The 14104-nt window shown below is 34.6% G+C and overlaps 1 protein-coding gene across 6 annotated transcripts in view; it reads right to left on the reverse strand.

Moving 5' to 3' along the window:
- Window positions 1-14104, reverse strand: part of SLC38A9 (solute carrier family 38 member 9) — a 110811-nt gene that overhangs the window by 43031 nt on the left and 53676 nt on the right. For all 6 annotated transcript variants that reach the window (XR_009563379.2, XM_030843360.2, XM_060295779.2 and 3 more), the window contains 2 exons: window positions 4108-4167; window positions 1291-1485 (listed from right to left, as the gene is read on the reverse strand). Coding sequence is in view for 5 of the 6 variants with exons in the window: in XM_030843360.2 (XP_030699220.1) it covers window positions 1291-1485; window positions 4108-4167 (255 nt within the window). In the remaining variant the exon portion in view is untranslated. The remainder of the gene's footprint in view (window positions 1-1290; window positions 1486-4107; window positions 4168-14104) is intronic.

Genomic DNA, 14104 nt, shown 5'->3' on the forward strand with positions numbered 1-14104 from the left:
TGAATCCTGTTGTGAGGCAGAGGTATAGAGAAATATCCTTACCTCCTCCTTTGGTCTTCTGAAAACCCAAAGCCACCTCCTTGATGTGATGAGTAATCTAATTATTTCATACTCTAGGCCGCCTACCAAGAGGTCAGAACTATAGGGAGGAGGTGAAATCCTATTATCTATTTAGGTTATCAATTCTTTATGAATGATATCCTTGTCTTTAGTTAACCAGATCTGCGCTTTCATAGGGGTTCCTTTTCTAAAACAGGTCTCACAAAAAGAAGTCTGTTCCTTTAAGGAGGCAATAGTGTTCTAAGAAAGAAAAAGCACAGAGGAAGAGAGAAGCAGAATAAACCTAAGGAGCTTCAGCTAGAGAACAATATCCCAGGTTGAAAGTCAAGCGATAATTTTGTGCTATACTCTTAAATAGATACTGTAGGAAAAAAATATTCCATAACCTCCCTTAGTAAGTTCTAATATTTCCAACCCTTAGAATTGAGAATTCCTAAATTATCCCCTTTGGATCTCTCCTGCTGAAATCTTACTCTACTTCCTCTAGCTGTTCTCTTAGAGGAAATGAGGAATAGCTGTTCAGTAAGGATAGAATGGAAACCACAGCAACTCATCCTTTTTTCTCTTTTTTTTAATTTGGTTGAACCGGGTCTTAGCTGTGGGAGTTGGGCTCCTTAGCTGCAGCTTGAGGGTTACTTAGTTTTGGCATGCAAACTCTCAGTTGCAGCATGCATGTGGGACCTAGTTCCCTGACCAGGGATCAAACCCAGGCCCCCTGCACTGGGAGCGTGGAGTCTTATCCACACTGTGCCACCAGGTAAGTCCTTTTTTTTTTTTAATGCACCCAGCAACTCATCTTAAAAAGGGCTTGGACTTGAAATGGTCATCTATATTTTTCTTTTTTTTTTAAAGATGTCTTTTGATATGGACCATTTTTAAAGTCTTTATTGAATTTGTTACAATACTGCTTCTGTTTTATGTTTTGGTCTTTTTGGCTGCGAGGCACGTGGGATCTTAGCTCCCCCACTAGGGATTGAACCTGCTCCCCCTGCACTGGAAGGTGAAGTCTTAACCACTGGACTGCCAGGGAAGAGCACATCTATATTTTTCTCTCTTCCAAACTCCATAAAGAAAACCAAAAAGCAGGGTAACATATGCATGAACAAATTAAACATAGATGAACAGGCCTGGAAGGTAAGTATTGATATTTCCCCAGTCAGACCATATTTCCACAGAATCCAGCATGTATTCTACTACACAGAGGCTCTATAACACAGTGCCTTGGCTTACCTAGGATATTAAATTTTGAAAAAAATGAAGGAGATTTGAAATTAAGCAGTGGCAGGAGGAGCCCCATGAGGTAAAAGGGCACTGTCTTGGACTTATTCCACCACTTTTCAAACTGCTGGAGTCCCGAGTCATTGGTGTAGAAAATCATAGAGCCATTGTCAGGATGGTCACCACTCCTGGCGCTTGGACAAATCACTGCAATAGGGAAGCAACAGATTAGAGAAGGCAACAAAGAACAGAAAATTACTACCCCCAAGACTGACACTTGTTCTGCCAACCTCAATTTTTACCATGAATGCTAAGTTTCTTCTTTCTGGAAAAAAATAGAGGGTTATATTTAGGTATATTAGGAACCCTTTTTATTTATTTTTATTATTTATTTTTATTGAAATATAGTTGATTTACAGTGTTGTGTTAGTTTCAGGTATACAACAATGCGATTCAGTTATTTATATATTTATATATTCTTTTTCAGATTCTTTTCCATAATAGGTTATTAGAAGATACTGAATACAGTTCCCTGAGCTATACAGTAGGTCCTTGTTATCTATTTTATATATACTTATATTAGAAACCTTTTACCTATAAATAATTAAAGGTAGGAGAATGTTAGAAAATTTTGAGGTATAGCCTTAATTTCTACTTGAAATTATAAAATTATCCTACCAAATATCCTTTGGTCCCATTGCTAGAGAGAAAATACTGGGTTGGATGATATTTGATCCTATTTGTATAATAATATAAGAAATATCATACAGGTAATTGTTCACCGTGCTAATAACCCACACAAAGGCCAAAGAACAGGTTTCTTCTAACAATAAACAAAATCTCTGGGTTTGGAATAAAAAGTGGACACCATCAAAACATCTGCCATGGTATTGCCAAAATCTAATTATTGCTTATAGCTTAAGAATCTTGAATTCCAGCAATCCACAGTAACTGTCCTGGACGTTTATCACAACTTGTAGCAGTTTAAGAGCCCAGATGATATCCAGAGAACTGCGAAGCGAGTAAAACGTATTTTTCCTAACACTGATCTTCTGTTAGCAGAGAGAATACAAATCATTCTCACTGTTTCTAGTTTCGTAATAGTACTTTTTCTAATAATCAGCTCTTTGTAAAGAATGTTTAATGCTAGTGAAAAATGCTGACAATTTTATTCTCTATCCGTTATTTCGCATACCACAAAACTAAACAATTTTCTTTCACCTTTTTTCATAGTACTTTAACATGCACATTTTTCTTCTATGCTCTGGAGAGAAGTAAATTAACTTTAATTTTTGTGCTAATAACTGTGCTAATAATTACAGTGGTAAAGAACACAGGCTATGGAAGTATATTGACTGAATAAAGAATCTCGACTCTGTCACTTAATAGTTATGTAACCTTGGGCAAGTCACTAACTTCTCTGTACCTTGGTTTCTGCATAGAAAATGAGAGAAAAGATCGACCTTATGGAGTTGCTGTAAAATATTTAGAACAATGCCTGCACACAGTAAGTATCCAATAAATGTGAGCTGTAATTTTAAATATTAACTGAGACGGATTGTTTCATACTTTATTTAATACACTGTTCAAAATAAACCAAAGAATCAAGAAGTGCTACTATCAACATATCACTATGCAAACTAAACTGACTTTGCTGATGGTGCTCTCCAAATTATCACTGTAATTGTGATATTTATGAACTCAACAATGAACTCTAGTGAAGAAATCCTATTAGATATTAATAAACTAGTTTTATCAATGGATATCAGAATAGCTATAGTAAAATGAATTTCTCTTTTAAGACAAGTATGTTACTTGGTCTTTTGAAAATTCTGAGGTAAGGAACAGGGTGCAAGAGATATATGTTTAAATTATACTAAAATACTTTAGTATAATTATTGAAAAGTGTATATGTGTGTGTTCACAGAAATAAAAGCTGATACTTCACTCATTTTCTAGTGTTAATAAATGACAGGTTAATCAGTTTAATCAAGGGGTAAAATAAGACACTGAATAGAAAACATGGGAATGTATGCTTTATGAGAGGAGAAACTCTTGTCTGTCCATTATATCCCAGAGCCTAGAACAGTTCCTCACAGGTAATAGGCTTAATAAATATGCATTGAATGAATTGTCCTCTTAGTGATCAATGTGTACCTCCATCAAAATGCTATGAATTCAGTATAAACTTAAACACATAAAAGCTTTAGGTGATGTTAGTTACACTGTTAACCAGGTTATGTTATCTTTTCTATTCACTCTTCCTATGACTGCCATATTGGATAAACCCATAGGCCACAAACGTTTATTTTTAATAAATTAATTAAAAGAAACTTTTCTAAGAAATTAAGGGTTTTTTTTGACAAATCTTTAATTTATTTTTCTGTATTTACTAACCTTGGTTCATTATTAGGAAATTTAGGCCACAGATTTGTATATCTTAAATATTACTAACAATAAATATCTAAAACTAAGTTAACAAACTGAGAACTATGGTTCTAGACTTCCAAAACAATTAGCAGTGATATAGGTTCTTCAAAATGTGTATTGATCATAGGCAAATATGGATACTATAGATGTGAGCTATAACTGTGGATTGAATAATATGAACTAAATATTGTTTAGCTCACATTAACACAAAATTTTGTGGAGTATTTTTTTTTTTTTTAAACATACTGACTGCCAACAACTTAATAGTGGCTTACTTAACATAATGATTTTATGCTGGTCATTTACCTAAAATAAAGTTATAGGTTCTACCTTAAAGCATTTTTGAAGCGAGGTGATGAATAAAAAAACAAGCCAAACTTTCAATTCCAAACTACTTACCAAGGTTGCTATCGTTGGTGCTCAGTATTGCATCTGTGTCATTAATGTGATGAATAAAGTCTAAAAATTAAGGGGAAAATATAGTTTAATACTGAATGAAAGATGCTAAATCAGTCACCCTCTAAAGTCTTTTACTTATAAAAATCTTTTAAGATCTACTGTGTGGTAATATTACCTAGTACACTGAACAAAGGCTACTTCACTGTTAACATAGCTTTACCTTCTTCAGCTTTCTCTACTTACAGGAACAATGTCATTGGTGTCACAGTCCCACTGTGTTTTACATGATTGAAGATTTTTTTAAAAAACTACTCACAAGGCTGAATTTAGTTAAAAGCCCTGGAATAAAGACAGTGTGCACAATTTTTTTACCTATACGGACACTAATTTATATAAGTGTAGTTACATCTTATATAATAAAGTTCTAAAGTCTGCAAAAGGGGTAAAGCCAGTACTCGTAACAGCTGAGTTTATCTGGAAAAACACTTAAAGTTTTTACAAAGTATAGGACGTGCTATTATAAACTGAAGGCTATATAGTAATTATTGCTCACAAGCACCATTAAGTAATACTAAAAGAAGTAGCAAAACAAAAAGCTAATGCAGATACCTGAGCATTCATGTCATTCTACAGTGAATGAGAGAATGGGTAAAGAATATGTTTTTACTTGCCTGAGGAAATTTACTTTATTCTGTTTGATGCTAACCTTTTATAACCTTAGTAAGCATTAATAAAAGTAATGTAAAACTTAAAAATAGGATGATAAAAAATGCTGGAGTAAGTTAAATATGTGAATTATTCATTCCATTGTACATTAAATATGTGAATTATATTGTAAGTTATATAAAAGTAAGTTAAATATGTGAATTATTCATCTCCATTGTATGCCTCTCAAGATAGAATGAAAGAAGTAGTCTAGTGCTCTAGGTTTTTACAGTTATCTCCAGGGCTTATTAGTGATTTAAGATAGGAAGTTATGAATCTTTAAGGAATTCCTGGTGCCAAAGACTTACATAACGCTAGTAAAACCTTGATACCAAATATACTGGGTTGAACTGTATTCTCCCCAAATCCATGTCCATCGGGAAACTCAGAATGTGACCATATTTGGAAACAGACTCTATGTAGAGATAATCAAGTTAACATTAGGTTTTACTGGATTAGGATAGGCCCTAAATTTAGTGACTGGTGTCTTTAATAAGAACAGGAAATTTTGGACAGAGAGACACTGAGGGGAGATGGCCATGTGAAAGCAGAAGCCGAAACTGGAGTGATACACCTATAACTCAAGGAATACCAAAGACTGCCAGCAGTCGATCACCAGAAACTAGAAAGAAGCAAGAAAGGCTTCTTCCCTAAAGGCTTCAGAGGGAGCAGAGAGCCCTACAGATACTTTGATTTTGGACTTCTATTTTCCAGGACTGTGGGAGAGAACAAATTTCTCTTGTTTTACGCCAAACAGTTCATGGTAATTTGTTACACGCAGCCCTAATACATCAAGGCTCAATGAGGACAGTATGAGAAAGAAAAACTCTAGGCCACTATCTCTTACGAAGAGACACAAAAGTTCTAAATAAAATATTACTCCCACTCCTCCCAAAAGTAAACTGAATCCAGTAAGAAAATTTAAAATAAACATCATGACTTACAAACTAATTTAAGTTTGTCCCAGAATATAAGTATGATTTAAGTATTATAAAATGTATTCACTTAATTATCCATATTAATAATTTAAAGGAGAAAAGCTTTACAATCATTTCAAGAGATGTAGATTAAGTATTTAATAAAATCCAGCACACATTAATAAAAATGCTTAAGAAAACAATAGGCTAGAACATCTCTGAATTACTAAAGGGTACAACCCTTTGATCCTACAACTAATGCAATATATAATGGTGAAACATTAGAAAGATTTCCTCAGGAACAATATAAGGATGTCTACCAGCACTGCATCCATACAACTTTACAGTTTAAAAAAAGATAAATATATCTAGATGTATATATATGTAAACATATATACATGTGTGTGCATGTGCCTGTGTGTATATATGTACATATTAAATATAAATGTATGCATACAGATATGAATCATTCAAAAAATAATAACTAGAGAGGAAGAACTTTTCACTATTCATGGATGACAGAACTACCTAAATAGAAAATCGAAAGTGAATCTACAAAATTATAAGCAATAAGAGTTCAACACATTTACTAGATTCAAGATAAATATTAAAAATTTAATTAGGTTCTTTTATTATAACAGCAACAAATAACCTGAATTATTTATAATTAAAAACTATATCGTGAGAAGCAAGAAAGACTACAATTCTGCAGCCTGTGGAAGGAAAACCACATTCACAGAAAGATAGACAAACGAAAAGGCAGAGGACTATGTAACAGATGAAGGAACAAGAAAAACCCTCAGAAAAACAACTAAATGAAGTGGAGATAAGCAACCTTCCAGAAAAAGAACTCAGAATAATGATAGTGAAGATGATCCAGGAGCTTGGAAAAAGAATGGAGGCAAAGATCGAGAAGATGCAAGAAATGTTTAACAAAGACCTAGAAAAAGTGAAGAACAAACACCTAGAAGAATTAAAGAACAAACAGAGATGAACAATACAATAACTGAAATGAAAAATATACTAGAAGGAATCAATAGCAGAATAACTGAGGCAGAAGAATGGCAAGTGACCTGGAAGAGAGAATGGTGGAGTTCACTGCCACGGAAGAGAATAAAGAAAAAAGAATGAAAAGAAATGAAGACAGCCTAAGAAACCTCTGGGACAACATTAAATGCAACAACATTCACATTATAGGGGTCCCAGAAGAAGAAAGAGAGAAAGGACCCGAGAAAATATTTGAAGAGATTACAGTCGAAAACTTCCTTAACATGGAAAGGAAACAGCCCCCAAGTCCAGGAAGTGCAGAGAGTCCCAGACAGGATAACCACAAGGAGAAACACGCCAAGACACATAGTAATCAAACTGACAAAAATTAAAGACAAAGAAAAATTATTAAAAGCAACTAGGGAAAAATGACAAATAACATACAGGGGAACTCCCATAACGTTAACAGCTGATTTCTCAGTAGAAACTCTACCAGCTAGAATGGCGTGGCACGTTGTATTTAAAGTGATGAAAGGGAAGAAACTACAACCAAGATTACTCTACCCAGCAAGGATCTCATTCAGATTGACAGAGAAATCAAAAGCTTTACAGACAAGGAGAAGCTGAGATAATTCAGCACCACAAAATCAACTCTACAACAAATGCTAAAGGAACTTCTCTAACTGGGAAACACAAGACAAGACAGGGACTTACAAAAACAAACCCAAAACAATTGAGAAAATGGTAATAGGAACATACATATTTGATAATTACTTTAAATGTGAATGGATTAAATGCTCCAACCGAAAACACAGGCTTGCTGAATGGATACAAAAACAAGACCCATATATATGGTATCTACAAGAGACCCACTTCAGACCTAGGGACACATACAGACTGAAAGTGAGGGGATGCAAAAAGATATTCCATGCAAATGGAAATCAAAACAAAGCTGGAGTAGCAATACTCATACTAGATAAAATAGACTTTAAAATAAAGAATGTTGGGCTTCCCTGGTGGCACAGTGGTTGAGAGTCCACCTGCCGATGCAGGGGACACAGGTTCGTGCCCCAGTCCGGGAATATCCCACATGCCGTGAAGCAGCTAGGCCCGTGAGCTATGGCCACTGAGCCTGCGCATCTGGAGCATGTGCTCCGCAATGGGAGAGGCCACAACAGTGTGAGGTCCATGTACCGCAAAAAAATAAAAATAAAAAAAATAAAGAATGTTACAAGAGACAAGGAAGGATACTACATAATGATCAAGGGATCAATCCAAGAAGAAGATATAACAATTATAAATATATATGCAACCAACAGAGGAGGACCTCAATACATAAGGCAAATGCTAACAGCTATAAAAGATGAAATTGACAGCAACACAATCATAGTGGGGGACTTTAACACCTCACTTACACCAATGGACAGATCATCCAGACAGAAAATTAATAAGGAAACACAAGCTTTAAATGACAAAGTAGGCCACATAGATTTAATTGACATTTATAGTACATTCCATCCGAAAACAGCAGATTACACTTTGTTCTCAAGTGCACATGGAACACTCTCCAGAACAGATCACATCTTGGGTCACAGATCAAGCTGCAGTAAATTTAAGAAAATTGAAATCACATCAAGCATCTTTTCCAACCACAACGTTGTGAGATTAGAAATAAATTATAGGGAAAAAAAACGTAAAAAACACAAACAGGACGTCCCTGGTGGTGCAGTGGTTAACAATCTGTCTGGCAATGCAGGAGACACAGGTTCGAGCCCTGGTCTGGGAAGATCCCACATGCCACGGAGCAACTAACCCATGAGCCACAACTACTGAGCCTGCGCTCTAGAGCCCATGAGCCACAACTACTGAGCCTCTGTGCCACAACTACTGAGTCTGCGCTCTAGAGCACGTGCTATGTGACAAGAGAAGCCACCGCAATAGGAAGCCTGTGCACCGCAATGAAGAGTAGTCCCTGCTCTCCGCAACTAGAGAAAGCCTGCACACAGCTATGAAAACCCAATGCTGCCAAAAATAAATAAATTAAATAAATTAAAAACACAAACACATGGAAGCTAAACAATATGTTACTAAAAAACCAAGAGATCACTAAAGAAACCAAAGAGAAAATCAAAAAATACCTAGAGACAAATGACAATGAAAACACGATGGCCCCAAAACCTATGGGATACAGCAAGAGCAGTTCTAAGAGGGAAGTTTATAGCACTACAATCCTACCTCAAGAAACAACAAAAATCTCAAACAATCTAACCTTACACCTAAAAGAACCAGAGAAAGAAGAACAAACAAAATCCAAAATCAGTAGAAGAAATCATAAAGATCAGAGCAGAAATAAATGAAATAGAAACAAAGAAAACAATAGCAAAGATAAATGAAACTAAAAGCTGGTTTTTTGAGAAGATAAACAAAATTGATAAACCTTTAGTCAGACTCATCAAGAAAAAGAGGGAGAGGACTCAAATCAATAAAATTAGAAATGAAAATGGAGAAGTTACAATGTACACCACAGAAATACAAATCATCATAAAAGACTACTACAAACAACTCTATGCCAATAAAATGGACAACCTGGAAGAAATGGACAAATTCTTAGAAAAGTATAACCTTCCAAGACTGAACCAGGAAGAAATAGAAATATGAACAGACCAAGCACAAGTAATGAAATTGGAACTGTGATTAAAAATCTTGCAACAAACAAAACTCCAGGACCATATGGCTTCACAGATGAATTCTATCAAACATTTAGAGAAGAGCTAACATCCATCCTTCTCAAACTCTTCCAAAAAATTGCAGAGGAAGGAACACTCCCAAACTCATTCTACGAGGCCACCATCACTCTGATACCCAAACCAGACAGAGATACTACAAAAAAAGAAAATTACAGACCAATATCACTGATGAATATAGATGCAAAAATCCTCAACAAAATGCTAGCAAACAGAATCCAACAACACATTAAAAGGATCATACACCATGATCAAGTGGGATTTATCCCAGGGATGCAAGGATTCTTGCATTAATATGCAAATTAATCAATGGGATACATCATATTAACAAATTGAAGAATAAAAGCCACATGATCATCTCAATACATGCATAAAAAGCTTTTGACAAAATTCAACACCCATTTATGATAAAAACTCTCCAGAAAGTGGGCACAGAGGGAACCTACCTCAACATAAATAAAGGCCATATATGACAAACCCACAGCAAACATCATTCTCAATGGTGAAAAACTGAAGGCATTTCCTCTAACATCAGGAACAAGACAAGGATGTCCACTCTCGCCACTATTATTCAACATAGTTTTGGATGTCCTAGCCATGATAATCAGAGAAGAAAAAGAAATAAAAGGAATACAAATTGGAAAAGAAGAAGTAAAACTGTCACTGTTTGCAGATGACATGATACTATACATAGAGAATCCTAAAGATGCCACCAGAAAACTACTAGAGCTAATCAATGAATTTGGTAAAGTTGCAGGATACAAAATTAATGCACAGAAATCTCTTGCATTCCTATACACTAATGATGAGAAATCTGAAAGAGAAATTAAGGAAACACTCCCATTTACCACTGCAACAAAAAGAATAAAATACCTAGGAATAAACCTACCTAAGGAGACAAAAGACCTGTATGCAGAAAACTAAAAGACACTGATGAAAGAAATTAAAGATCATACAAACAGATGGAGAGATATACCATGTTCTTGGATTGGAAGAATCAACACGGTGAAAATGACTATACTACCTAAATCAATCTACAGATTCAATGCAATCCCTATCAAACTACCACTGGCATTTTTCACAGAACTAGAACAAAAAATTTCACAATTTGTATGGAAACACAAAAGATCCCGAATAACCAAAGCAATCTTAAGAACGAAAAATGGAGCTGGAGGAATCAGGTTCCCTGACTTCAGACTATACTACAAAGCTACAGTAATGAAGATAGTATGGTACTGGCAGAAAAACAGAAATACAGATCAATGGAACAGGACAGAAAGCCCAGAGATAAACCCACGCACATATGGTCACCTTATCTTTCATAAAGGAGGCAACAGTATACAATGGAGAAAAGACAGCCTCTTCAATAAGTGGTGCTGGGAAAACTGGACAGCTACATGTAAAAGAATGAAATTAGAACACTCCCTAACACTATACATAAAAATAAACTCAAAATGAATTAAAGACCTAAATGTAAGGCCAGACACTATAACACTCTTAGAAGAAAACATAGGCAGAGCACTCTTTGACATATATCACAGCAAGATCCTTTTGACTCACCTCCTAGAGAAATGGAAATGAAAACAAAAATAAACAAATTGGACCTAATGAAACTTCAAAGCTTTTCCACAGCAAAGGAAACCATAAACAAGATGAAGAGACAACCCTCAGAATGGGAGAAAATATTTGCAAATGAAGCAAGTGACAAAGGATTAATCTCCAAAATTTACAAGCAGCTCATGCAGCTCAATATCAAAAAAACAAACAACCCAATCCAAAAATGGGCAGAAGACCTAAATAGACATTTCTCCAAAGAAGATATGCAGATTGTCAACAAACACATGAAAGCATGCTCAATATCACTAATCATTAGAGACCTACAAATCAAAACTACAGTGAGATATTACCTCACACCAGTCAGAATGGCCATCATCAAAAAATCTACAAACAATAAATGCTGGAGAGGGGGTGGAGAAAGGGGAACCTTCTTGCACTGTTGGTGGGAATGTAAATTGATACAGCCACTATGGAGAACAGTATGGAGGTTCCTTAAAAAACTAAAAATAGAACTACCATACAACCCAGAATCCCACTACTGGGTATATACCCTGAGAAAACCATAATTCAAAAAGAGTCATGTACCACAATGTTCACTGCAGGTCTATTTACAATGGCCAAGATATGGAAGCAACCTAAGTGTCCATCGACAGATGAATGGATAAAGAAGATGTGAAAAAAAAAAAAGATGTGGCACATATATTCAATGGAGTATTACTCAGCCATAAAAAGAAACGAAATTGAGTATTTTGTAGTGAGGTGGATGGATCTAGAGTCTGTTATATGAGTGAAGTAATTCAGAAAGAGAAAAACAAATACCGTATGCTAACACATATACATGGAATCTAAAAAGAAAAAAAAAGTTATGTAGAACCTAGGGGCAGGACAGGAATAAAGACGCAGGTGTAGAGAGTGGACTTGAGGACATAGGGAGGGGGAAGGGTAAGCTGGGACGAAGTGAGAGACTGGCATGGACTTATATATACTACGAAATGTAAAATAGACAGTGGGAAGCAGACACATAGCTCAGGGAGATCAGCTCAGTGCTTTGTGACCACCTAGAGGGGTGGGATAGAGAGGGTGGGAGGGAGATGCAAGAGGGAGGAGATATGGGGATATATGTATATGTATAGCTGATTCACTTTTTTATACAGCAGGAACTAACACACCATTGTAAAGCAATCATACTCCAATAAAAGTGTTAAAAAAAAAGACCCAATGCAGCCATAAATAAACAAACAAACAAACAAATAATTTTGTTTTACGAAGGAAAGAAAACAGGTGAGGGGAACATGAAGGTTCTTTATGTTGTTCCATTTAATTTGTACATGTTTGAAATTTTCTATAATAAAAAGTATGTGTATTTGAATATTAAACTAAAACTGCTTTACTAAAGAAAAAAAATTTTAGGGTCCTGAGAATAAAATAAGTCTAAAAATAAGATATGTAAGACCTTTATCAATAAAAATTTAAAAGGTATTTAAAAAGACCTAAATAAATGGAGAACTATTCCATGCCATGATCATGGACAGTAAGACTCAGTATCCTAATGATATTATTCTCTCCACATTTATATATCCAATGCAATGCCAATCAAATTCTAAAGTCAGTACCCTAATGACATCAATTATGGTAGTGGTTGATACATTAAGGTACACTGATAAATTCAATACAATTTCAATCAAATTCTGATTGGAATTTTTTGTGGAATTTGACAAGTTGATTCTAAAATGTATGTGGAAGAGTTGTGGGCCATAATGAAAAAGACTGAGTAATGTGAAAGTAAAAGAAAAACTTCTGAACCGGAGAGCCACCACAGACCAAGTGAAGATAAGTCACTAACTGGAAGACATTTGCATACATTAATGAATAAATATTAGTATCAAAACTTTACAAAGAGTTCCTATAAATAAATAAGAAAAAGACCAGCAATCCAAAAGAAAAATGGGCAAAGGATATAACAAGCTATATAATGTCCAATTAAGAGAAGATGTCTAGGATCATTCCTTATGAGGAGAAATGCAAATTAAACCATATCCCAACTGGCAAAATTTAAGTCTGATAATATCAAGTGTGGATGAGGATGTGGAACAAGGGGAAGTTTCCTAAACTGTTGGCAGGAATATAACTGGTATAAGAATGATAAAGAACAATCCCGTAATTTCTAGTGAAGTTGAAAATGTGAATATTCTAAGTTCCAGCAATTTGTCTTATAGGTACATAGTTTGAAGAAACTCTCCCACATATACACAAGGAGACAAACAATGATGTTTAACAAAATCTTGTTTGTAACAGGAAAGTACATAACTGAAAACAAATTAAATAGCAAGAGAATGGATAAAGAAGTCACGGTACATTCATATTATGGAATAAAGCAGTTAAATTGAACTAGAACAATGTATTATTGAAGATGATTACAGAAAAAAGCAAGTTGCAGTAGCATTTATACAGATTAAAAACATGCAAAATAATATGGTATGTTGCTTATATATTTATATAGTAAGATAACAAAAACATGTAGGTACCATTATTTTGTACCAAAATTAGGGAAGAAGGAAAATGAAATTGAGAAGGAGTACACCTGGGGCTACATTTATAGGTCTGTAAGAATAGAGAACTAATGTAAATATGGCAAAATGTTAAGACATGAAAACTCATTTAGTGGGTACAACGGTATTTCTATTACCCTCTGCATTTCCTTGGTAGTTTGAAACATTTCATAATTTCTCATACAATAAAAATGATTGTTAATAAAAAAACTTAATTAAAATGCTAATTTTATGGTTTAAAATAAAAATAGAATTTATCTTCCTCACTCACCTGCCTCTCAAAAGTTCTTAGGAAAACTAGCTGTTGTAGTTAGTTATGTTAGAACTTATTTTGAAATTTGGTTTTCATGTAAATCTAGATTTTAAATATATAGGGCTTATTTAATAATATATTTCCCATATAAATTCCACTATTCTATTGTTTCCTAATTTTAGATTCTAATATTTTGAAAATACATGACTGAAATTTGTTTCTTCAAGACTCTACACATTGAATTCTTTAGCAACAAACACCAAGGAACTTCATAAGTTTTTCTGT

Source organism: Globicephala melas, chromosome 3, assembly GCF_963455315.2.
Source record: "Globicephala melas chromosome 3, mGloMel1.2, whole genome shotgun sequence".
NCBI lineage: Eukaryota > Metazoa > Chordata > Mammalia > Artiodactyla > Delphinidae > Globicephala > Globicephala melas.